The following is a 21,931-nucleotide window of genomic DNA, read 5'->3' as shown; positions in this document are numbered from 1 at the left end:
ACTTCGTGCCCTCTCCTGGGGACGAGGGCGGCGGGAGTGGCAGAGAGCAGAACCCAGAGGCGCAGCCCGGCTGCCCGGGGTGGGGTGTCCGCACGTGGAGCCGTCGCTGGCGCGAGCGCCGCAGGTCGAGCCCCCGAGGACGCCGCGGGGAGGCTGCAGGCGCGTGGGGTGGGGCCTGGGGCGCAGCCCGAGAAGTGGGAGGGGATAGGTTGAGGGGTGGTCTCTGAGGAGGAGCCAGGCTGGACCGCATTGTTCCGCACTCGGTCGCCTGGTGCGCGCGGCGCTGGCCGGGGCGGGCGCGCTGGGCTCTGGCTGCTCAGCTTCCCGGATTCCTCTCCCGGCCCCCGGGCGCCTGCCCTGCTCGCCTGGGGTGGGGGTAGGGTGGCATGCGGGTCTTCCGAGGCGGTGCGGAGAAGGGGGTCGGTCTGTCCTGCGCTCCTGAGTCTGCCCCATCGCGGGGTGGGGGTCACGAGTGGGCCGCTTCCGCCCGGTGAACCGATCCGGAGGCGGGTGGGCCGTGGGAAACCAGGGCCAATGACCCCTGCCGCGCCACGAGCGCCCGAAAGAGTAGGGTGCCTGGGTCCCCAGTGATGGCCGCGGGCCACCGCCGCCGCGCGGAGTGGTTGCGCGGACACTGGGGCGCCCCTCCCTAGCGGGGCTCAGCTCCTCCGCGACCCCGGCCCGGCCGGCAGGATGGGGGGCGGCGGGTCAGCCCTGAGGGTCTGTGCCGACCACCACGGGGGGATCAACTGGCTGAGCCTGAGCCCCGACGGGCAGCGACTGCTGACGGGCAGCGAGGACGGCACTGCCCGGCTCTGGAGCACCGCGGACGGCCAGTGCTGCGCGCTCCTGCAAGGTAGACCCGCCTCGCCGCGCGCTCCCGACCCCCTCCCCTGACTTCCCCGCCGCCCGCTCACCTGCCCCAGGCCGTGGACCGGACCCTTCGTCCGCGGATCCCCTTCCCTGTCCGTCCCCGCACGCTGGTGGAAGAGCGCTCGCCCGGGCCAGAGTCCGGCGCACCGTGGCCAGGGGTAAAAGGCTGCGGGTGCGGTTGGGGGCTGGTGGGCCGAGGGGCGCCCGCTGCGGAGGCAACGACCATTTGTCAACCGGCTGTACCAAGTCCTTACCGCTCCGACAGTTCTAACAAACAAAAAGTTGCACCCTCACTCTTGGGAAGCAAGCCCTGCCTGGCCTCTGGATAGCCTTGTGACCTTTGGCCGACTGTGGGGCCATCGTGGTGGGCAGTGACGTCCCGGACGTGGTCATCTTCACTGTGTTATCTCACGAGTAGACGTGGCTGCTGAGGCTCAGAGCCACCCAACTTGCCCTGGGTGGCACAGCTAGCCTGGACAGGTGTAACAGATTTGTCCCACCCTGGCCAGCTGTCCTCTCCCTCCCCTTTCCCCCACCCCTGCCCCCCACATCTGTGCACTGTGGAAGGAAGGGGAGTGGGCTGGGACTGATCCAAGTTTCTCAAAAGAGGGGTGAGACAGCAGTGTGTCACATAGTGTACAGATTTGGTGACAGTTCTACAGGCACACACCTGTTGATTTGTGCCTGTGTGCTGGGTGTGTTCTCCCCCCACCCGACCCCCCTGGGGCCTGTGTGTTGCCTGCAGGGATGGACGGTGATCCTGCCAGAGTAGCTGCCTAGGGCCGCTGGTGAGACAGCAGGCTTTCTGCGCTGGGTCCCCGGGGGGAATCAGGCCCCCCCCCCCCCCCCCCCCAGTAACCAGTAATCATCAAAACCTGGGCGGCTTCTTTTCCTTCCCTAGGATATTAGCCTCAGTATTGGCTGCTCCGGACACTGTCGGCTTTAAATAAAAACAGGGTAGATATTTCAGAGCTCGGTAGGGAAGAGTGTGAGAGTTGATCGTGAGCTAACACGCAGTCCCCTCTCCTCTAGGTAGTCACACACGTTGGTGATCCCTCTACTAAGCGTAGAAGATGGGAAACACGCTAGAAATTCTTCATCCAACTTGCATTGCTTCCCAAACATAAGCCTTTATTTGGAGGGGTTTCAGAAATGCAGATTCCTGGGCCTGGGCTCCTGTGATTTTTTTCTTCCCCCATGAATAGGACTCTTGAATTGTTTCTTTTTTCTTTTTTTTTTAAGTTTTTATTTATGTATTTGAAAAGCACAGTGATAGAAAAAGAAGAAATCTTCCATCCACTGGTTTGTTCCCCAAATGCCTGCAACAGCCAGAGCTGGGCCAGGTCAAAGCCAGGAGCTCCACCTGGATCTCCCATGGGGGTGGCAGGAACCCAACTACTTGAGCCATCATCCACTACCTCCCAGGTGCATTGACAGGAAGCTGGATTGGAAGTGGAGCTCAATCGTGGACACTCCAATATGAGATGTGGGCATTTTGAGTGGCAGTGTAACCTGCTGTGTCACAAGCTCTGTCTCTGGAATTGCATTTCTTCATTTTTTTTTTTCTTAAAAGATTTATTTATTTGAAAGGCAGAGTTGCACAGACAGGGAGAGAGAGATTTGCCATCTGCTGGTTCATTCCCCAAATGACTGCAAAGGCAAGGAGTGGGCCAGGCCAAAGCCAGGAGTCTCAAACTCCATCTGGGGCTCCCACATGGGTGGCAGGGGCCCAAGCACATAGACCATCTTCCACTGCTTTTCCCAGGCGCATTAGCAGGGAGCTGGAGCCAAAGCAGAAAAGCCAGGCTGGAACTGGTTCTCTGATACCGGATGCCGGTATCATGGGCTGTGGCTTAAATGCCCCTAGAATTGGCATTTCTAAGAAGCTCTGGGGTTGGTCTGATGCTCAAGTAACCAGGGAGTCCTGGGGTCCAGGTCTCATTGTGGGAGCCCAGCTTATTAGCTGAGTTTCTCCCGTCAACAGCCAAGCTTTTCCAGGCTAATCCTGGCCTGGTGGTGCCTGGCCGACCACCCCCTCTGCAGCCTGACCCATCCCCCAGGGTGCGGCGTCTGGGCCTCCTTCCCTGGCACCCACTTGGGTGGCCCTCATAGCTCCTTGTTCGAATGCTCTGGGGGGTGAGGCAATGTCCGACCTTCTGCCCTAGCTAAGGGCCATCCTCTCTGGAGCGGAAAACTATTGGCCAGCTGCTTGGCTGTCTCCCCCACCAGGAGAGTGTCTGCTGTTACAAGGGTTGGCATTTCAAGAATTTTTAAGGACAGAGGGGACAAAGGTAACCTTTCTTTTTTCTGAGGTCACTAATAGATTCAAGCTGTCCAGGAGTCATCTTGGGGTTGTGAGGGTCTCCTATTGTGTGGCTTCCTCGGGGAAAGCAAGGCCTTTGCCAGCCCCCTCCTTGAGGCTCCTTGGGTTGGTGATGTCAGCACATTTATTTAGGACCCTCGATTTTATAAATGTTCATCTGAGTGAGATGGCGTGAGTAGTCCTCAGGACTCTGCCATCCGTGGGTGTGAGGAGGTGTGGATTGATTTGCCGAAACTCTCCACGTTTTCTAGACCCTACCCTGGGAGGTGGGTGCTGTGTCTGGTGTCCCTGAGGTCCCAGGACTGGTCCCAGGTCACAGGGCTGGGCCAACAGCAGGGAGGGCATCAACTCTGCCTCGTGGCTGCTGCTCGTACCCGGACACAGGAATTATCAATGGCAGCCCCAGAAAAGCTCCCCACTCCAAATTCAGAGCTCCAGCCTCTGTGGAGTGCTTGCTCCCTGTATGGCTCTGAGCCCCCAGAAGCCCTCTGGTCAGTTGTGAATTTCTCGGACAGAGTGGCTGGGGTTGGCCGTTCCCACCATGCCTTCCTCCTCTTAAGACAGGCATCTAGCTCTGTACTCTGTAGCAGAGGCAAGTCGGGGGCCAGAGGCTTCCCCGTGTATCTCGCAGAGTTTAGGGCAGGAGGGCTGATCCTGTGCAGCAGAACTCATGTGAGGTTGTTGCCCTTGAAGGCTTTGGGATGGCAGAGCTGCGCCCTCACGTGGACTGTTAGCTTTTGAATGCATGGAATCCATTTTCAGATGCAGTTGACGGCTACTCCCAGTCTCCCCGTCTTTCTCACTTTTCCCCCTTGGGGACTCACTTGGGGGCACTTCACTCCATCAGTGAGCTCAACAACACTGCCCAGAATGGTGGCGCCTAGGACTAAGGGACGCAGCCCAAAGGGTGCGCCCACTGTAGCCAGTCCACAGTTTTTCTCACTGTGTCTTTTATGACTGGGAAATTGACGACTGAGAGATTGGGTTTGACCCCTATTTCCTGGGAGCCCCCACAACGTGGGCCTGGTGCTTTTTTATTTTTTTTAGATTTTATTTATTGAGAGGTAAAGTTACAGAGAGAGGGAAAGAGAGAAAGGTCTTCCTTCTGTTGGTTCACTCCCCAAATGACTGCAACGGCTGGAGCTATGCTGATCCGAAGCCAGGAGCCAGGAGCTTCTTCCTGGTCTCCCACACGGGTGCAGGGGCCCAAGCACTTGGGCCATCCTCCACTGCCCTCCCAGGCCATAGCAGAGAGCTGGACTGGAAGAGGAGCAGCTGGGACTCGAACCGGCACCCATATGGGATGGCGGTGCAGCAGGTGGAGGATTAACCTACTGCGCCATGGCGCCGGCCCCCGCCTGGTGCTTTTGAACCTGTCTGGATTGACAACTGCTGGCCACCGGTGAGCAGAGAGCTGGACTGGACTCCGAGTGAAGCTGGACTGCTTGGGTTTGAATCCTGTTACTTCTTCTGCCACCGTTTCTTCCTCTGTACCCTATGCTAGCAATGGTAACCTAGCCAAATGGAGTTGCCGTGGGGGTTAAACCAATTCGTGAACAGCCCTGGCATCGCATCGTCTTACCACTCATGCCTGTGTCCTGTGTGAGTTGGTCACCAACAGCATCTCATTGGTGCCTGACTTCACCAGGTTACAGGTTCCTCCTGATTTGCGTCTCTGACCCTTTATTATCCCTGTTTGGTAAATGGGGAAACAGTCTCAGAAGGGCTGACCTCCTGAGCAGGTGGTACTTGAGCCAGCCTGATGAGTTGACTGTGCTGGGCGCCGTTGTCAGTTTTGAAGATGCAAGAGGGCACGGGTCCTGTCCCAGTGAATGCAGATTGGATTGGAAATGGTTGAGGACCTCTGCGTGCAGTTGAACTTGTGATAAACAGGCACTCTGGGGGTAGCCAGGGTTCAGCTCTTGGCCCAGGTGGGACTGGAAGTGAGACTTGAAGCAAGGGTGGCATTTGGAGGGGCTCAGTGAAGGAGCCCACCGAGACTTCAGGTAGGATGGAAGCAAAGGCTCAGAGACCCGGCAGGGCTGGGGGGCAGAGGAGCTGTAGAATGGCAGAAGCGTGGTGGGGGAGAAGAGGTGCACACTTCTTCCTCGTGAGCTCAAAACTCAGCGGTGTGTGTGTGTGTGTGTGTTTAAAGATTTATTTATTTGAAAGTCAGAGTTACAGAGGCAGAGAGAGAGACAGAGTCTTCCACCTGCTGTTTACTCCCCAGATGGCCACAACAGCGGAGCTGCACTGATCCAAAGCCAGGAGCCAGGAGCTTCTGGGTCTCCCACGTGGGTGCAGGGGCCCAAGGACTTGGACCATCTTCTACTGCTTTCCCAGGACATAGCAAGGACCTGGATTGGAAATAGAGCAGCCGAGACTTGAACCGGCGCCCATATGGGATGCCAGCACTGCAGGTGATGGCTCTACCCACTACACCACAGTGCAGGTGTTTTTAAGATGGCGCAGGGGCACATGGGTCTCTCACACATAAGCATATCATGCCAGCTTTGCTTGGCCAGGAAGGAGTATAATTAACAGGCAGCTGTTTTGTACTAATTTATTTATTTGAGAGACAGAACGCCCAGCTACTGGTTCAACTCCCCAAACGCTGACGCCGGTAGCTGGGAACTCAGTCTGGATCTCTCATGGGGTGACAGGAGTCCACGTACTTTTTTTTAAGATTTATTTATTTAAAAGTCAGAGTTACAGAGAAGCGGAGGCAGAGAGAGAGAGAGGTCTTCCATCTGCTGGTTCATTCCCCAATTGGCCACAACGGCTGGAGCTGCGCTGATCCAAAACCAGGATCCTGGAACTTCTTCTAGGTCTCCCACATGGGTGCAGGGCCATCTTCTACTGCTTTCCAAAGCACATTAGCAGGGAGCTGGATCGGAAGTGGAGCAGCCAGGACTGGAACCCGCGTCCATATGGGCACCAGCACTGCAGGTGATGGCTTTACCTGCTATGCTACAGCACTGGCCCCCCAAGTACATTTTTAAGAAGATTTTTTATTTATTTGAAAGGCAGAGCAACAGAGAGAGATTAAAAGGAGAGGGAGAGAAAGAGATCTTCCATCTGCTGCTTCACTCCCCAAATGCCCTGAACAGCCAGAGCTGGGCCAGGCGGAAGCCAGGAACTCCACTGCGTCTCCCACGTGAGTGCTAGAGGCCCAGGTACTTGGGCCGTCGTCTGCTGCCCTCGCTCTCGGGTGCAGTAGCAGGGAGCTGGGTCAGAAACAGAGGCCAGGACATGAAGCAGGCACTGCCATGTGGGATGCAGGTGGATCAAGCAGAGGTTTAGCCCCCCGGTGCCACCACATGGGCGCCACAATCCAGCTGCTTTGCCATCACTCACTGCTATCAGGGGTGCGCATTGGTAGGAAGCTGTTCTTAAAAGCAGAGCTGGGATTGGAATGTAGGCACCCGACTGGTGTCTTAACTGCTAAGCCAAATGCCTGCCCTAGCAGTTTGCTCTAATAGAGACGTAAGGGAAGCCCGTTCCAGTAATTCACTCTTCAATTATTTGGAGTGAATTGAGATGGGCGCAGAAGGAGGCAGGGGAGCCGTGGCCAAGGTCATGGGAAGGGTCAGGGCTAGGGCCAGGGGGGAGGTTGAGCTGGAAGGGGTGAGTGCTGCTGCTCAGCAGGGGTGAGAGCACAGCTGGCCTTTGGGATCCCTCCAGAGTCACCCGTGTCACTGCCCGCTGTAGCTGCCACACCCCTGCACTCCTGGGCTTGCCAAGATGGCATTGCGAGGTGGCGGCAGCCAGGCTCTGGGCACCCTCCAAATAAGGAGGCAGAGTCTAAGGGAGGTGCACCCCGCAGAGCTGTCTGCTCTCCCTGACAAGTGAGGGTGAGGAGCGGACCCGCCTCTGTGTCCTGCCCCGGAGTCAGCTGGGGAGGAGGCTGAGGCTTTGGTGCCACTCCTGCTGGGTCTCCCACTTGTCCTGCAGGCCACGCACTGGGGGTGGGGAGGAGAGCGGGTGGGAAGCGACAGGGGAGGGCTGCGGACAGCCTGCGGACAGCTCTCTCCACAAATACCTGCTGTGCTGGGATGGTGCAAGTTAGCAACGGCATCCCTGTTCCATGCAGCCATCAGGCCGGCCAGATGCTGTGTTTGTTTTTTAAAGATTTATTTATTTATTTGAAAGGCAGAGTTACAGAGCGAGGGAGACACAGAGAGAGGTCATCCATCCACTGGTTCACTCCCCCAGATGGCCGTAACAGCCAGGGCTGGGCCAGGCTGAAGCCAGGAGTCCTGAAATCCATCTGGGTCTCCCATGTGGATGGCAGGGGCTCAAGCGCTTAGGCCATCTTCCACTGCTTTCCCAGGGAGCTGGTTTGGAAGTGGAACAACCAGGACTCTAACCAGCACTCCTAGAGAATTGCCGGTGTCACGGTGTCACGGGCGGTGGCTTAGCCCACTGGGCCACAACAGCGGCCCCAGAGTCAGCTTTTCTGCTGAAACAAAGATCTGGTGCAGCGGGGCTGTCCCCTGGGGCACCAGGCTCCTGGCTGCAGCCTATCCCTGCCCAGGAAGTGCAGGGAGGGAGCAGCTTGGCTTTGAGCTTGCTGCAAGCCCCCGGCATGCGGGCAGGGAGGCGGAAGGGGCCTTGGCAGGAAGCCCTCGGGCCTCAGCGTGTTCTTTTAAACATAGCTGTGTCTTATCTGCGTTCTTCATCCTTTCGAAAATATTTGTTTTTAGTTGGGGCGTTTTTTGCTTATTCTGCACAATTCCAGCAGCTGAAGGCCCAGGCGCTGTGTTCCCTGGAGGCATGGGGGGCCCTCCCTCAGCCATCCTTGGTGTCCGGAGGGGGCGTGAGCGCCCTGGGTGGCAGACCCTGAGGGTCTCGGGTTGGTGGAGTCCTGTGGGATATGGATCTTGGGGGTCAGGCAAAGTCCTTGGCTGGCGGGCTCTGACCTGTGACCTGTGCGGGTTTATCTTCAGAAGGGGCGGGGGAGGTGAGTGCTTGGGAACCCAGAGGCAGGGGCTTGTTCTCCGCGGGGCCCTGGCTCCACCGGGAGTCTCGGCTGGCAGAATGCCAGGCCCAAGTTCAGAGATGGAGGCTTGGGGTCAGCCAGGCCCAAGTTCAAAGATGAAGTTTCTTCTTTTACATTGGCAAATGTAACTGCCTTTCCGTCTTGCCTCTTCCAGACTTCATGCGCACTTACATTTTATTGATTCACAATCCGTATATCCTTTTACCGCCTTACACTTGTCATAAAGTGATCTCCCGGCTCAGGACGTCAGCTACCCAGGTTTGGTGGCTGTAGTTCTGGCCACTGGCTTTGAATTCACCACCCACCCCCACCTCTACCTCCCTGCCCCTGGGATGGGATGGGATGGGATGGGATGGAAATGGCTGGACACACAGCGCCTGGCTCCCTGCGGGCACCTTGGCTGCCTGTCCCTGCCCGGCCTGCAGGGAGCCCGAGGTGGCCCCTCCCCCGAGTCCACGCTGAGCCCACCCGGTGGCAGCAGCGAGGGTGGGACAGATCTGGTTTCAGGGAAAGTTTGTTGACAACTGAAAAATATTTTATAAGCTCTTGGGGGCTGGCAAAAAATCTGGGCCGTGTTTTGCCAAACACATTCTGCCCTGAACTTTGAAGCCAACGTGTATTTTCAGGGAAACATAATCTGTAGTTTCTTCAAGTGTTTACTTGAGCCCTACATTGTTTTCTTAAAGGCCTGATGCACGCTCTCCAAGAAGATTGGGAAACTGTCATTAAAAAAAAATTCCATTTCCTACAACCCAGGAAGTTGACTCCAAGGGGCTACACCCAAGACCCCCGGCCCCAAATGAATCAGCTTGAACCACCAGCAGAGTCTGAATGTCTTTCTGCCTGATACCAGACATCAAGAGAAAATTTTGACTTTTATTTATTTTTAAAGATTTACTTATTTATTTGAAAGAAGGCAGAGTTACAGAGAGAGAGAGACAGAGAGAGAGAGCCTTTACCCGCTGGTTCACTTCCCAAATGGCCTCAACAGCCTGAGCTGGGCTGATCTGAAGCCAGGAGCCAAGAGCTTCTTCCGTGTCTCCCTGGTGGGTGCAGGGGCCCAAACACTTGGGCCATTTTCTACTGCTTCCCCAGGCCATTAGTGGGGAGCTGGATCAGAAGTGGAGCAGCCGGGACTCGGACCGGTGCCCATATGGGATGCCAGTGTTGCAGGCAGCGGCTTTACCTGCTGCGCCACAATGCCAGCCCCAAGATAAATTTTTTAAATCAATCAGAATTAATGTGATAAATATTCCTCCCCATAAGCATCCCCCGAATCGTGTGAGTGTTTGAATCTGTCAGTTTTCTCATCTGTAAAATGGCTCTTGGTTCTAACATTCCTACATTCTATTGCTAGTCCAGCCCTAACAATGGTTCTCCCAGGGGAATCGTCTTTACCTGTGGCTCACCCTCTGCCCGCACAGGGTCCCAAACTCCTCAGCCATCAGCTCGGTTCTGCCCTGAGAGGCCTTCCAGGCCCCCAGTGCCCCCAGTGCCCATGTGCTGTGTGCTGCCCTGAAGTCCTGGTAGGAGCCTCCCGGGGCCTCTGGGAAGCCTGGTCCAGCCTCTGGCCAGTGCAGGCGCTGAGCCCTGTTGAGAGCGCAGCCTGCGCTCGCACTATGGGAGCTGTCTTGGAAGGGGCGTGTGCGTTGATAGTCTCTGTCTCTGGTTGTGTCGTGGGCCACCGCAACAAATGAGCATGCCTGGCGCTTTGAAACCATTCACGTGTGTTCTTGCAGTCTTTGAAGGCCATGAGCTTGCAGTCAGTGTCCCTGGGCTGACGCCAGTGCCAGCAGGTGGCCACACCCCTTGGGAAGCCTGTGAGGGCCAAGCCATGCCTGGTGGCGTCCAGCCTTGGTGGCTGCTGGCATTCCTTGGCTTCTGGCTGCCTCTGTCTTCATGTGGCTGTCTCTCTCTCTCTCTCTCTCTCTCTCTTAAGATTTATTTATTTGCTTGAAAGTCAGAGTTACATAGAAGGAGAGGCAGAGAGAGAGAGAGAGAGAGAGAGAGAGAGAAAGAGAGAGAGATAGATCTTCCATCTGCTGGTTCACTCCCCAGTTGGCTGCTACAGCCAGAGCTGTTGCGATCCAAAGCCAGGAGCCAGGAGCTTCCTCTAGGTCTCCTACACGGATGCAGGGGCCCAGGGACTTGGGCCATCTTCTACTGCTTTCCCAGGCCACAGCAGAGAGCTGGATCGGAAGTGGAGCAGCCGGGTCTTGAACCGGCGTCCAAATGGGATACGGGCACTGCAGGCAATGGCTTTACCCACTACACCACAGTGCCAGCCTCATGTGGCCATCTCCTCTGTGGGTGTCAGATCCCCCTCTTCCTTTCTAAGGACCCTTGTGATGGCATACAGATCCCTTCCAGATACTCCAGAGTGATCGTCCCAAATCAAGAACCTTAAGTTAGTCATTCTGCAAAGTCCCTTTTCCCTGTAAGGTAACACTCACGGGACCTGCGAGCTTTGGGCCTGCCTGCCACAGTCTCTCTCCGAATGCAGGGAAAACAGCCAACCCCTCGCCTTGGCTGCACCGAAACTCCTGCAGCTCAGTCTGCACGACGACCCCTTGAGGCGGGCGTGGTCACTGCAGGAGGCTGTGCAGGTGAATGGGCTTTGCCACTGGCAGTCCGTCGCTGCCCAGGACCTTGTCCAGCCTTCCCAGCTATGGAGCCCCTAGCCTTGGCCCCTGTGCGTCTGCCTGTGTGGCTGAGTTTGCTGAATAAGCCTGGAGACCGAGAAGGCACAATAAGGAAGGAAGCGGGGAGGAGAGGAGGGAGACAGTGGAAGAGAAGCTTCGGGGCTAGGGGACTGCCCTGCACTGCTCCCAGGGCCCCAGGCTCCCGACAAGCTCCCGGACTGAAGTCCGCATTTAAACCGCACTGGCCAGTCCCGGGCTGGCCTCCCACACTCCCTGCCCACCTCCCCCTTCCTGCAGGACATGAGAGCTACGTCACCTTCTGTCAGCTGGAGGACGAAGCCGCCTTCACGTGCAGCGCCGACTGCACCATCCGGAGATGGGACGTGCTCACCGGGCAGTGTGTGCAGGTGTACCGAGGACACACGTCCATTGTGAACAGGTCAGCCCGCCCTGGGGCCTGGGCCGCATCCCGTCATGGGCCGTCAAGGGGGCAGAGACCCTGGCCTTGAGGAGTCTGGGTTCTCTGGGGAAGTCCCTGTGTGGACAGCAGCACACTGGGACGGGAAGTCTAGGACAGAGAAGGAGAAGGCTGAAGAGAGACCAGCAGGGCTCGCTGGGCGGAGAGGTCAGTCTGCAGGCCCCCAGGCACCAGGGAAGGCGTCGGCCCAGCCCCTGCCTTAGCTGAAGTGGGCGGGGCCAGGACCTGCCCTGGGACCAACAGGCTGGCCTCTTCTGGGCACCCGGACCTTCCTGGAAAGCAGTCTGTCATGGAAATTCAGCAGTGTGGGGGCGGCAAGAACCCCCTGTGTGAATCAGTCAGCCAGGGCTGTGGGGGGCGGGAGGGGGTGCAGTGTGTCCTTGGCTGCTGGCTTGTCAGAGCTAAAAGTGAACAATGCAAGGTGGGAATTCTTATCTGCCAGCCTTAGTCTCCTGTGCACACTACACGTACACATATGTGCGCACACATGCAATCACACGTATACAACACAAACGGAACGCACACACAACACACCCAGACACACACCCAGACACTCCTACAGGTGCACACTCTTCCCATGAGTCCCTGTGTAGATGCTTGCATGGTCAGGTAACCGTGATCACAGCGGGTAAGTGCGAGGCCCTTGACCACTTGCTCCTGTTTTCAGAGCTGTGCTAGGTGTGTGAGTCTGGGTTGGGGGGCACCAAGCACCGTGCCCATAGCCGCACCCATTGGGCCACAGTGCCAGAACGTCACTTTCCTCTTGGGAAAACCGTGCTTTGTGGGCCGAGTGGGCGTGTCAGCGCATCCTGGCTGAGTCACTTGCAGGAAATGCAGGGTTCCTGCAGAGGGCAGGGAGGGGCAGCAGGCGGTCCGGTCTGGGTCTCCTCCCCGCAGTGCCGGGGCCAGCTCGGGTCCTGATTCAGGAGGGGTCATGACCCCTGGCAGCTCCTCTGTCCCATTCCAGCAGGGACACACGTTCCTCCCACCCCACCCGCTTCCAGCTGCAGCCAGGGCCAGAGCCCTGTGGCCTCCCCTGGGGATGAGAGACGTGCAAGGGGCGGGAATGCAGGCCCTTTGAAGTGGTAGGCGTGGTTGTGCTCTGTAGACAAACCGGAGAAGCTCTTAGCATTCTGCACCCTGAGATCCAGAGGCGGGCCTGCTTACCGCTCGCTCGCTGGGGAGGCAAGGCCCCCGTCCCTCTCCCACCCAGAGTCCCCGGGCCCCTCGACCTGCTGGGAGCCTGGGACCCCACTAGGGCTGCCACTGAAGCTGCAGCTGAGCCGGCAGCCCACCACTGCCCCACCTGCTGCAGCGTTGGGTCTGGGAGCTGGAGTGGCAGGAGGTGTTTCTGGAGTTCCTAACAGCTGTCTCCAGGGGGAGCAGCTCAGCCCCTCAGCCCAGGCTTCCTGGGAAGCTCAGCGCCCTCCGTCCTTGTCTCCCTCCTGCCCTCCTCCTTTAACTGTCATGAGCGGTTGCCCTGAGCGGAGCCTTGGGGGGGAGCAGAGCCTCTGACCTTGCTCCCCGCTGCAGGTGCAGGGCAGGTGAGCAGGTGGCTGAGCGCGGGGATGGGTCACAGAAGGGAAGTCAGGGCGGCTTCCTGGAGGTGGGGTGCCTTCAGCTGGGCCTTGGAAGGTGAGTGTGTGGACCGGAAGGAGAGGCTGCTGCAGCGGCCCGGGCTGAGGCTGGCTCACGGGGGGCGCTGTGTGGATCTCATGGACCTTGACCCTGCCTCTGATGCCCCCAGGATCCTGGTGGCCAACAACCAGCTCTTCAGCAGCTCCTACGACCGCACAGCTCGCGTCTGGACGGTGGACAAGGGGCAGATGTCCCGGGAGTTCCGGGGCCACCGCAACTGCGTGCTGACGCTGGCCTACTCTGCCCCCTGGGACCTTCCGGAAGCTCCCTGTGCAGAGGAGGCGGCCACGGCGGCCGGCGGGCTCCTGGTGACCGGCAGCACAGACGGCACGGCCAAGGTGTGGCAGGTGGCCAGTGGCTGCTGCCACCAGACGCTGCGGGGCCACACGGGCGCCGTGCTGTGCCTGGTGCTGGACACGCCCGGCTACACGGCTTTCACCGGCAGCACCGACGCCACTGTCCGCTCCTGGGACATCCGGAGCGGGGAGCAGCTGCAGGTGTTCCGGGAGCACCAGGGCTCCGTCCTCTGTCTGCAGGTGAGCTGCCCGGCCCGGCCCGATTGCTGTGTGCATCGGCTCTGCGGGGGCCACACACCCCAGACTGGTGGGGGGGTGCCCTACTGCATGAGCGCCCACCCACACGACCTCTTTTTGAAGACCTTTCTCAAAATACGGCCGCCTTCCCGGGTTTGGGGGTGGGGTAGGGCTTCCGACGGGAATCCGGAGTACGAGGACTTGGCTTACAGTGCCCGGCTGCTGCATCTGTGTGGGGAGGCTGGGCCCGGCTCCTCTGCTGCCAGGCTGAGGCCCTCCTGACCTCCACCGGCTCCCCTCCCCTGCCTCCCCTCCTTCCTCCCTCCTCCCCTCCTCCTTCTCCTCCTCTCCCCTTCCCTGCCTCCCCATCCTCTCCTCCCCTCCCCTTTCCTGCCTCCCCATCTTCTCCCCCTTCCTTCCCCTCCTCCCTCCTCCCTTCTCTGCCCTCCCTCCCTCCCCTCCCCTCCTCCATCCTCACCCCTCCGCTTCTCCCTCCCCTCCCCTCTCCTTCTCTTTTCAAGCAGTAAGCATGCTAGCCAGGTTTAGTGGCGTAAATGCCAGGCAGACAGGCAGGCATCTGGGTAAAGGACTGAGAGCCCTGTGTGAGGTCTGCGTCCAGACTGGAGGTTTATGGTCATGTGCACGGGCGCCCCCTGCCGGTCTGCGTTCTGACTGGAGGTTTATGGACATGCGCACGGGCGCCGCTTGCCGTCTGGTGGAGGGCTTTCTGGGTGCAGAATTCCCTGGCCCCCTCCCAGGACCTTATCCGCGCAGTGTAATTGGATCTAATAGTCCCCTTGGTGCAGGGCCAGGGTGAAACATTTCCAATGCAAAGCATAGCAAATATACGTGTGTGCCCTCTTATTATTATTACTTAAAGGTTTATTTATTTATCTGAAAGGCAGACGTAGAGAGAGAGAGGGAGAGAGAGAGAGAGAGAGAGAGAGAGAGAGAGAGAGAGAGAGAGGATGAGATCTTCCATCTGCTGGTTCACTTCCTAAATGGCCACAGTGGCCAGGGCTGGGCCAGGCTGAAACCAGGAGCCAGGGGCTTCATCCGGGCCTCCCACATGGGTGCAGGGGCCCAAGCACTCGGGTCATCTTCCGAAGCTTTCCGAGGCGTATTAGCAGGGGGCTGCATTGGAAGTGGAACAGCCGGGATGCTGCCACATCCTGCTCTTGAAATTAGTTATTAACGTTGTACCTAGAGGAGTGAAATGCTGAGACGGGTGCTGTGGTGTTGTGGGCTAAGCCACCGCCTGCAGTGCCGGCATCCCATATGGGCGCCAGTTGAATTCCCGGCCACTCCTCTTCCAATCCAGCTCTCTGCTATGGCCTGGGAAAACAGTAGAAGATGGCCCATGTCCTTGGGCCCCTGCACCCACGTGGGAGACCCGGATGAAGCTTCTGGCTCCTGGCTTCGGCCTGGCCCAGTGCTGGTCATTGCAGCCATCTGGGGAGTGAACCATCCGATGGAGGATTTCTCTTTCTCTCTCTCTGCCTTTCAAACAAACAAACAAACAAAAAAGAGTGAATGTTTCCAATACAGCTATAGAGAAAGGCAAGGCCCTGAGGCCAGAGAGGCAGCCTGAGTGCACTGGGCCTCTGTTGACCTGGCCCAGCCTCCTTGCAAAAGTGCTGTCACAGGGCCGATACCGTGGCTCACTAGGCTAATCCTCCGCCTGCAGCGCCGGCACCCCGGGTTCTAGCCCCGGTCGGGGCGCCGGATTCTGTCCCGGTTGCTTCTCTTCCTGTCAAGCTCTCTGCTGTGGCACGGGAGTGCAGTGGAGGATGGCCCAAGTCCTTGGGCCCTGCACCCCATGGGAGACCAGGAGAAAGCGCCTGGCTCCTGGCTTCAGATCGGTGCAGCGCCGGCTGTAGCAGCCATTTGGGGGGTGAACCCACGGAAGGAAGACCTTTCTCTCTGTCTCTCTCTCTCACTGTCTAACTCTGTCAAATAAATAAATAATTTTTTTAAAGTGCTGTCATAGCAAGCAGATCCTGAGGAGTGCGGGTGCCCTGCATCCTAGGACAACTATGAAGGCTCGCTACTGTTTTATTCATTTTCATTAGGTATTTATTTGAAAGGCAAAGAGACAATCGCTTCTCGGCCTTTTGGCTAAGATCAAGTGTGTGAAAGGCAAAGAGACAGATATACAGAAATTTCCCATCTGCTGGTTCACTCCCCAAATGCCCACAACAGCCAGATCTGTGCCAGGCTAAAGGCAGGAGCCAGAAACTCCATGCAGGTCTCCCACATGGGTGGCAGGGACCCACGTACTTGCACCATCACTTGCTGCCTCCCAGGATACACATTAGGAAGAAGCCGGAATTGGAAGCCAAGCTGGGACTCAAACCCAGACGCTCAAAATGGGACGTGGGTATCTTTTTTTTTTTTTTTTAAGATTTATTTATTTTATTTGAAAGGCAGAGTTACAGAGAGAATGAGAGACACACACAGAGAGATCTTACATTTACCAACTCACTCTCCAAGTGGTTGCAATGGCCAGGGCTGGGCCAGGCTGAAGCCAGGAGCCCAAGGACTTGGGCCATCTTCCATTGCTTTCCCAGGCCATAGCAGAGAGCCGGAGTGGAAGAGGAGCAGCCGGGACTTGAACCGGCACCCATATGGGATGCCGGCACTGCAGGAGGCGGCTTTACCCGCTACACCACAGCGCCGGCCCCTGAATACCCGGGTGGTCTGATGGCTTCCTGCTTACCGGGAAGCTGGATCGGAATCTAGGGGCTGGGACTGCAGCCAGCACTCCTGATAGGGGAAGGGAGCAGCCCAACCTGCAGCACAGGGCCGCCCTGCAGGATTGTCTTTAATCAGCGCGCCTCGGGCCCTCCTCCCTGGCCTGCGGGTGCCCGCCCCGGGGAGCCCTGTGCCCGTGCTAGCAGCCGGCCGTCCGGGTTCTAGATCATTCTCTTGCTTGAAGTCCTGTGCGAGAGCCCTTCTCCGGGTCCCTCTCCCCGCACCCAGGGCCACGGGAGTGGACAGTGGGCACTGTCAGGGGTGGACAGTGGGCGCTGTCAGGGGTGGACAGTGGGCGCTGTCGGGAGTGGGCAGTGGGCGTTGTCGGGAGTGGACAGTGGGCACTGTCAGGGGTGGACAGTGGGCGCTGTCAGGGGTGGACAGTGGGCGCTGTCGGGAGTGGGCAGTGGGCGCTGTCAGGGGTGGGCAGTGGGCGCTGTCGGGAGTGGGCAGTGGGCGCTGTCCACCTAAAGCAGGTGGTCGCATGGAGCCTGCAGCCGGCCCGGCCGCGGAGCCCCGGCTGAGGCCAGCCCCCGCCCTCCTCCCAGCTCGTGGACCGCCTGGTGTACTCGGGCAGCGCCGACAGGACCGTCAAGTGCTGGCAGGCAGACACCGGCGAGCACCTGCGCACCTTCTCCGCCCACAGACGTAACGTCAGCGCCCTCAAGTACCACGCGGGCACGCGTAAGTGAGCGGTGCCGCCAGGGGGCGCTGCCCGCCCCCAGCCCGCCCTTTGCTGCTTGGCTTCTGCTTTGAGCCTGCAGCCCCCTCGGGACTGTCAGCACCTGCTCCTCCCGCGTCTGTCCCAGGCGGGGCTGGGAGGCGCCTCCTCGCCTGTCCCCTGCAAGAGCTGGGGGGCCCCTGGGTGTCTGGAGGCCCTAGGGTCAAAAGCGCATCTCTAGGACACACTTTAAGTCTCCCAGCGAGGCAGATACCCGGTAATCCAGCCAGGCTCAGGGGCTGAGTTGAAGCCCCTCCCCGCGGGCCCTCCCTGCTGCCCCAAGTTACCGAGGTTACAGGATTTAATTCCTGACCCTCGCGCCGCCCACGCCCGCTCAGCAGCCATGCTGTCTGTGATCTGTGGGGTCGGGAGGCGGGAAAGGAGCTGGCGAGGCCTGGCAGCGAACCCCCCGCCCCTAGGGCCACATGCGCCCTGCAGCTTTTGCAGAGGCTGCAGACGGACAGGTGAAGGCAGGAGGTGAGGGCGAGGCGTGCATGCCCCCAGAGCAGGGAGTCCCCCAGGCAGGTGCTTGGGAAACACACACACACACACACACAGCCTGGTAGGAGCAGCGCCCCCTGGCGGTGCTGGGGGAGTTGACACAAGACCTCCTCCTAGCAATGACTGACGGAGCAGATGGGTAAGTGCCCAGGGTCTTGACGCCCACGGGGGTCGTTACTGTCTCCCCAGGGCCCCAGCAGCCACCTGCTGCTCAGGGGCAGACCCTGCTTGGGTCCCGTTCCCCCCTCCTCCCCTCCGCTTCCCTCCGGTGCTCCCTGGGATGCCTGCCAAGCGAATGGTTCGCCTCCAATCCCGGAGTCAGGGTTGGCCAAGGAAGGGAACTCCTGTCGTCTCAGTATGACCGCCCCCCAGCAGCATCACGCGGGAGGGGAGGGGCGAGGAATGCAAACTTCTCAGGCCCCTCCTGGTGACTGATGCTCCTGGAAGCCAGCGGAGACTAAGTTGGGTGGGCTGGAGGAAGGCCCCAGGGAGAGGAGACGGCTTCCCCTGCGGGGGGGATGGGTGTGTGGGGGGGTGCAGGACCACGGGCTGATAGAGGGAGGTCCCTCTTCTCCACACACCCACAGGGATTGGGTGACAGCGAAGATGACTCCTGTTTCCCTTCGGTGCGGGGTGGCGGGGTGGCGGGGTGGCGGGGTGGGGGCTTCTGCCTACTTCCGAATGACCCTTACGGCGTCCCTGCGGACCAGCCGGGGGCCACACTGCTCTCCCTTCCTGGGCTCTGGGAGAAGGTGGCGGCGGAGGGCCCGACGCCCACTGTGTGTCCACAGTGTTCACGGGCAGCGGGGACGCCTGCGCCCGGGCCTTCGACGCCCAGACAGGAGAGCTGCAGCGGGTGTTCCGGGGCCACGCTTTCGTTATCAACTGCATCCAGGTAGGACCTCTGCCGCCCGCTCCCTGGTTCCCTCTGGGAGGTGAAGACCTTCCACGCCCTGCCCCCCCCCCCCACCGTGGGCAGATGCAGTCCCCTCCGTCCAAGCCCCCGCAGCGGGTGGCGGGCGCGCGAGCTGAACAGGCCGCCCGCCCGCAGGTGCACGGCCAGGTGCTCTACACCGCCTCGCACGACGGCGCCCTGCGCCTCTGGGACGTGCGCGGCCTCCGCGCCCCGCGCCCCCCGCCTCCCAGGCGCGCCTCCAAACGCAGCCTCTCGCGCCTCTTCAGCAACAAGGTGGGCTGTGCCGCCGCGCCCCTGCAGCCGGCCTGAGCCCGCCCGCCTGCCGCCTGGCCCCGGCCCTGCTACCTGCGGAGGAGCCCGGAGGAGCCCCAGCCCGGAGACCTGGGGGCGGGGGTGGGGGTGGGGCTGTTTTTCCTCGGTGAATTTTTCAACGCCCTCCGCCCGTGGGGGAGGGAGAGGGTACTGTCGCTGGGGACTGTCCCTTGTGGCGCCTCTTCCTCCCCTAAGCTGAGGTCGCGCCATCTGGCCGATCCGGGACCCTCCCACTCCCAGTGTCCCGAGACGCCTGAATGCCCCTGAGGCCAGGTGCTGCCCGCTGCGAGGAGCCCAGGCCTCAGAGAAAGCTACTGAGCCAGACTGGTATTTCTGCCAGTTGTCCATGAGTGGGGCCCGGCTGAGCGACTGAAATACACCCCTGACAGCACTCTGAGTTGTGTCCTGTTTGCTTTGCAGTCTCAGCTTCCTTATGGGGACAAAGGTCCAGAGACCCAGGGGTGGTTGGGCTCCGGGCCTGGGCAGCCTCTCCTCCTGGGGAGGTCAGGATGGTCCCCCGAGTCACTCGTGCAAGGGGAAAGAACACCGGTTCTTTAGTCTGCTGGAGGACAGCCAGGACCCCGGCTTTGGGGTCCTGCCATCGTCCTGCCTGGATGCTGGAGGGCCTCCGCTTTCGGGGTCTGGAGTAGCACAGACAGCAGCCGGCTGGCGTCTTGTAGAGGAGCCAGCGCGGTGCCCAGCGTGGACATGGCGCACGGCACACCGCACAAGCGCGCGTGCGCACACACCCCACTGGGGAGAGCCCTCCCACGTGGCGGGGAGTGGGGCTCGGGCTAAGCAGGCCCTGAGGGAGGCTCCTGCCGCGCCCATCGTAGCGCCTGAAGGGGCGCTCTCCAGGTCCTTGGTGCTGCCGTCTGCAGTGGGCCCTGCTCACACGCGGTGCAGGCAGAGAAGCTGCAGCCGACGTCAGTGCGCCGTTAGCGACAGGTCTGTGCAGAGCAACCCTTGAGCAGACAAGTGTGCAGTTCGTGGTCTCAATGCAAAAGGTGTTTCTCATCGCAAAGTCCCACCGCTCCGGGATGCTCAGGCCCCGGGCGAACAGATGCACACATTTGTGATTGTGCGGCAGGCCGACTCTCAAAACCCTGGGAGCCCAAGCGGTCCCCCAGGAAATCAGGCTGTTGGTAGCAAGCAGAGTCTGGGAGGAGCCTGCAGAAATGGGACACACACTCTTCTTCCCGTGGGCTTTAGCACAGAGACCTGTGGGCAGCTCCTCCCCAGGTCAGCGGCTGAAGGGAGCGGCACGCCCACCAGAAACGGGGTGGAGGGAGCCAGGGGGTCTGCCTGTGGGCCCCCCTCTCCCCCAGGGACGAGTCCCGGGACAATCCTGAAGTTCCCATTCCCAGACCCTGCTCGCTGATGCTGGCAGGCAACCTGCGTGCTCGCCCCAGCAGCTCTGGCTCCTCCCCCGAGAACACCAGACACGTGTGCCATCCAGCTGCCCAGAGGGACAACCAGCTGGGCCTGGGTCCTATGGCCCGGGCTGCTGCACGTGTTCTGAGCTCCCCCTGCCTCCCAACCCCACCACCTCCCAAAGAGGAAGAAATAAAACACTATTTTGCATCCAGACAGCATAATGCATTGGGAGTGATTTTTATTTCGATAGCACAGAAACCTTGTTCCATTTGAGAACATTATGAGAGGACTTCAAAAAGTTCATGGGAGATGGGATTAGAAGTTCAGGAGCAGGTGCTGCGGCTCACGGAGGTCAAGCTGCCACTGGGGATGCTTGCACCCCATATCCGGGTGCTGTTCAAGTCCTGGCTGCTCCGTGTCAACCGAGCTTCCTGCTAACGCACCTGGGAGCACAGTGAGTGATGGCTCAAGGACTTGGGTTCTGCTCGCCCCAGTGAGAGACCCGGAGGGCATCCCTGGCTTTGGCCTGACCCTGCCCCAGGCGTTGCGGGCATTTGGGAAGTGAACCAGTGCATGAAAAGATGTGTCACTCTGCCTTGCAAACCAATCTTAAGAACAAAAAATTTTTGAAATCCGTGTTTTCTCATAACACAGTTGCATACTTTATAGGTCCCTGATATGCAGGAATTTCAGAATTTTTTGCACCATAATAAACTCGTCTTTGAATTCCTTTTCCATGAACTTTCTGAAGTCCTGTCTCAAGGAGGAGAAACGCTCATTTCTGTGACTCCCATGAGCTCCGGACATTTACACGTTAACCCAGACCCGGTCCCTGGAGCCACGCCAGTCGCTCTGCTATAAAGCAGGTGTACCTCTGAGCAATCTATTCGGTTGGCTAGGAGGAGGGGCCAAGAACAGACTGGGGGGCACTCAGTCTGGACACTGGAGCGCTTGGGCTGGAAACGCAGACCCGCAGGGGCCGAGTGAGGACTCAATGACTGGGTCCCTGCCGCCCATGGGGGAGACCCTGAACTGTGCCCCTGCGCATGGCCAACCACCTGGGCACTGAAGCAGCACATGTGAGCCTCGTGTCTCACATGAATACTGCTCATCAGAAAGACAAAGCAGGGGTAATCTGACAAGCCAAGCACAGGTGCACCTGGCCGGCGCCAACACATCTTGTTCCAGCCTCAGGCTGACCTCACCACTTTCCTGAAGTCATCCTCCCACCCCCCACCCCGCTCAAAACCCCTCTTCGCAGGCTCTGTAACTGGACGCGGTGACTCTCCAGCCCGACTTGTCTCCACACTTGCCAGCTGGTGGGGCCACAACCATCCCTGTGATCCCATGAACGATCTCACTCTGGCTTCCCTGACCATTGTGTCTGTGCTGGGCCCAGAGTGTTCCTTCTCCTCTGACCCTCCACGGAGAACCCTCCCGGGCCCTCCTTTGGCTGCCTCAGCCCCCTCGCTCCCAGCAGCCACCGTCTGTCCAGTTTCACACCCCCAGAGCGGCAGCCGCGCCTGGGTAACAGTGGACGTCCTGCCGCACCTGCAGAACCGGCTTCTCCGCAGCTCTCTTCACTGTGCTTCCTCCCTAGCCTCTCCATGATCATCTACAAAGCCAGTTTGGATGCTAGAAGCCTCTGTCTTGATCTACGCCCACAGCGGTGACTTGTTAGCCAAAAGCTTCAATTCAGGCCTGAAATGAAGACCGACATTGTCTCAAAGAGACATCAAGAGACTCATCACCGGGGCCGGTGCTGTGGCGCAGCAGGTAAAGCCTCGGCCTGCAGCACCGGCATCCCCTATGGGCGTCGGTTCGAGTCCCGGCTGCTCCTCTTCTGATCCAGCTCTCTGCT

The 21,931-nt window shown here is 59.4% G+C and overlaps 1 protein-coding gene across 2 annotated transcripts; it reads left to right on the top strand.

Moving 5' to 3' along the window:
- The first annotated feature begins 693 nt into the window (after window positions 1–693).
- Window positions 694–18,690, top strand: WDR86 (WD repeat domain 86). Of its 2 annotated transcripts, XM_062193810.1 has the most exons (6): window positions 694–856; window positions 11,138–11,279; window positions 13,066–13,492; window positions 16,792–16,927; window positions 18,257–18,360; window positions 18,517–18,690. In XM_062193810.1, exons 1-6 carry the CDS (start codon window positions 694–696, stop codon window positions 18,688–18,690), a joined length of 1,146 nt encoding a protein of 381 aa, XP_062049794.1. The 2 variants fall into 2 exon arrangements, with proteins under 2 accessions (XP_062049794.1, XP_062049795.1); XM_062193811.1 differs by lacking the exons at window positions 694–856; window positions 11,138–11,279 and adding an exon at window positions 12,848–12,953.
- The last annotated feature ends 3,241 nt before the right edge of the window (window positions 18,691–21,931 follow it).

Source organism: Lepus europaeus, chromosome 5, assembly GCF_033115175.1.
Source record: "Lepus europaeus isolate LE1 chromosome 5, mLepTim1.pri, whole genome shotgun sequence".
Classification (NCBI taxonomy): domain Eukaryota; kingdom Metazoa; phylum Chordata; class Mammalia; order Lagomorpha; family Leporidae; genus Lepus; species Lepus europaeus.
Note: the sequence above shows the minus strand (reverse complement) of the source record. Positions and strands in the feature narration are given on the sequence as shown.

Bases quoted from the DNA above. Each gene is read 5' to 3' on its own strand.
- WDR86 (XM_062193810.1), top strand. From the start codon at position 694: ATGGGGGGCGGCGGGTCAGCCCTGAGGGTCTGTGCCGACCACCACGGG. The intron at 16,928-18,256 runs GTAAGTGAGCGG...GTGTGTCCACAG, and splicing joins CAAGTACCACGCGGGCACGC to TGTTCACGGGCAGCGGGGAC. The intron at 18,361-18,516 runs GTAGGACCTCTG...GCCCGCCCGCAG, and splicing joins TCGTTATCAACTGCATCCAG to GTGCACGGCCAGGTGCTCTA.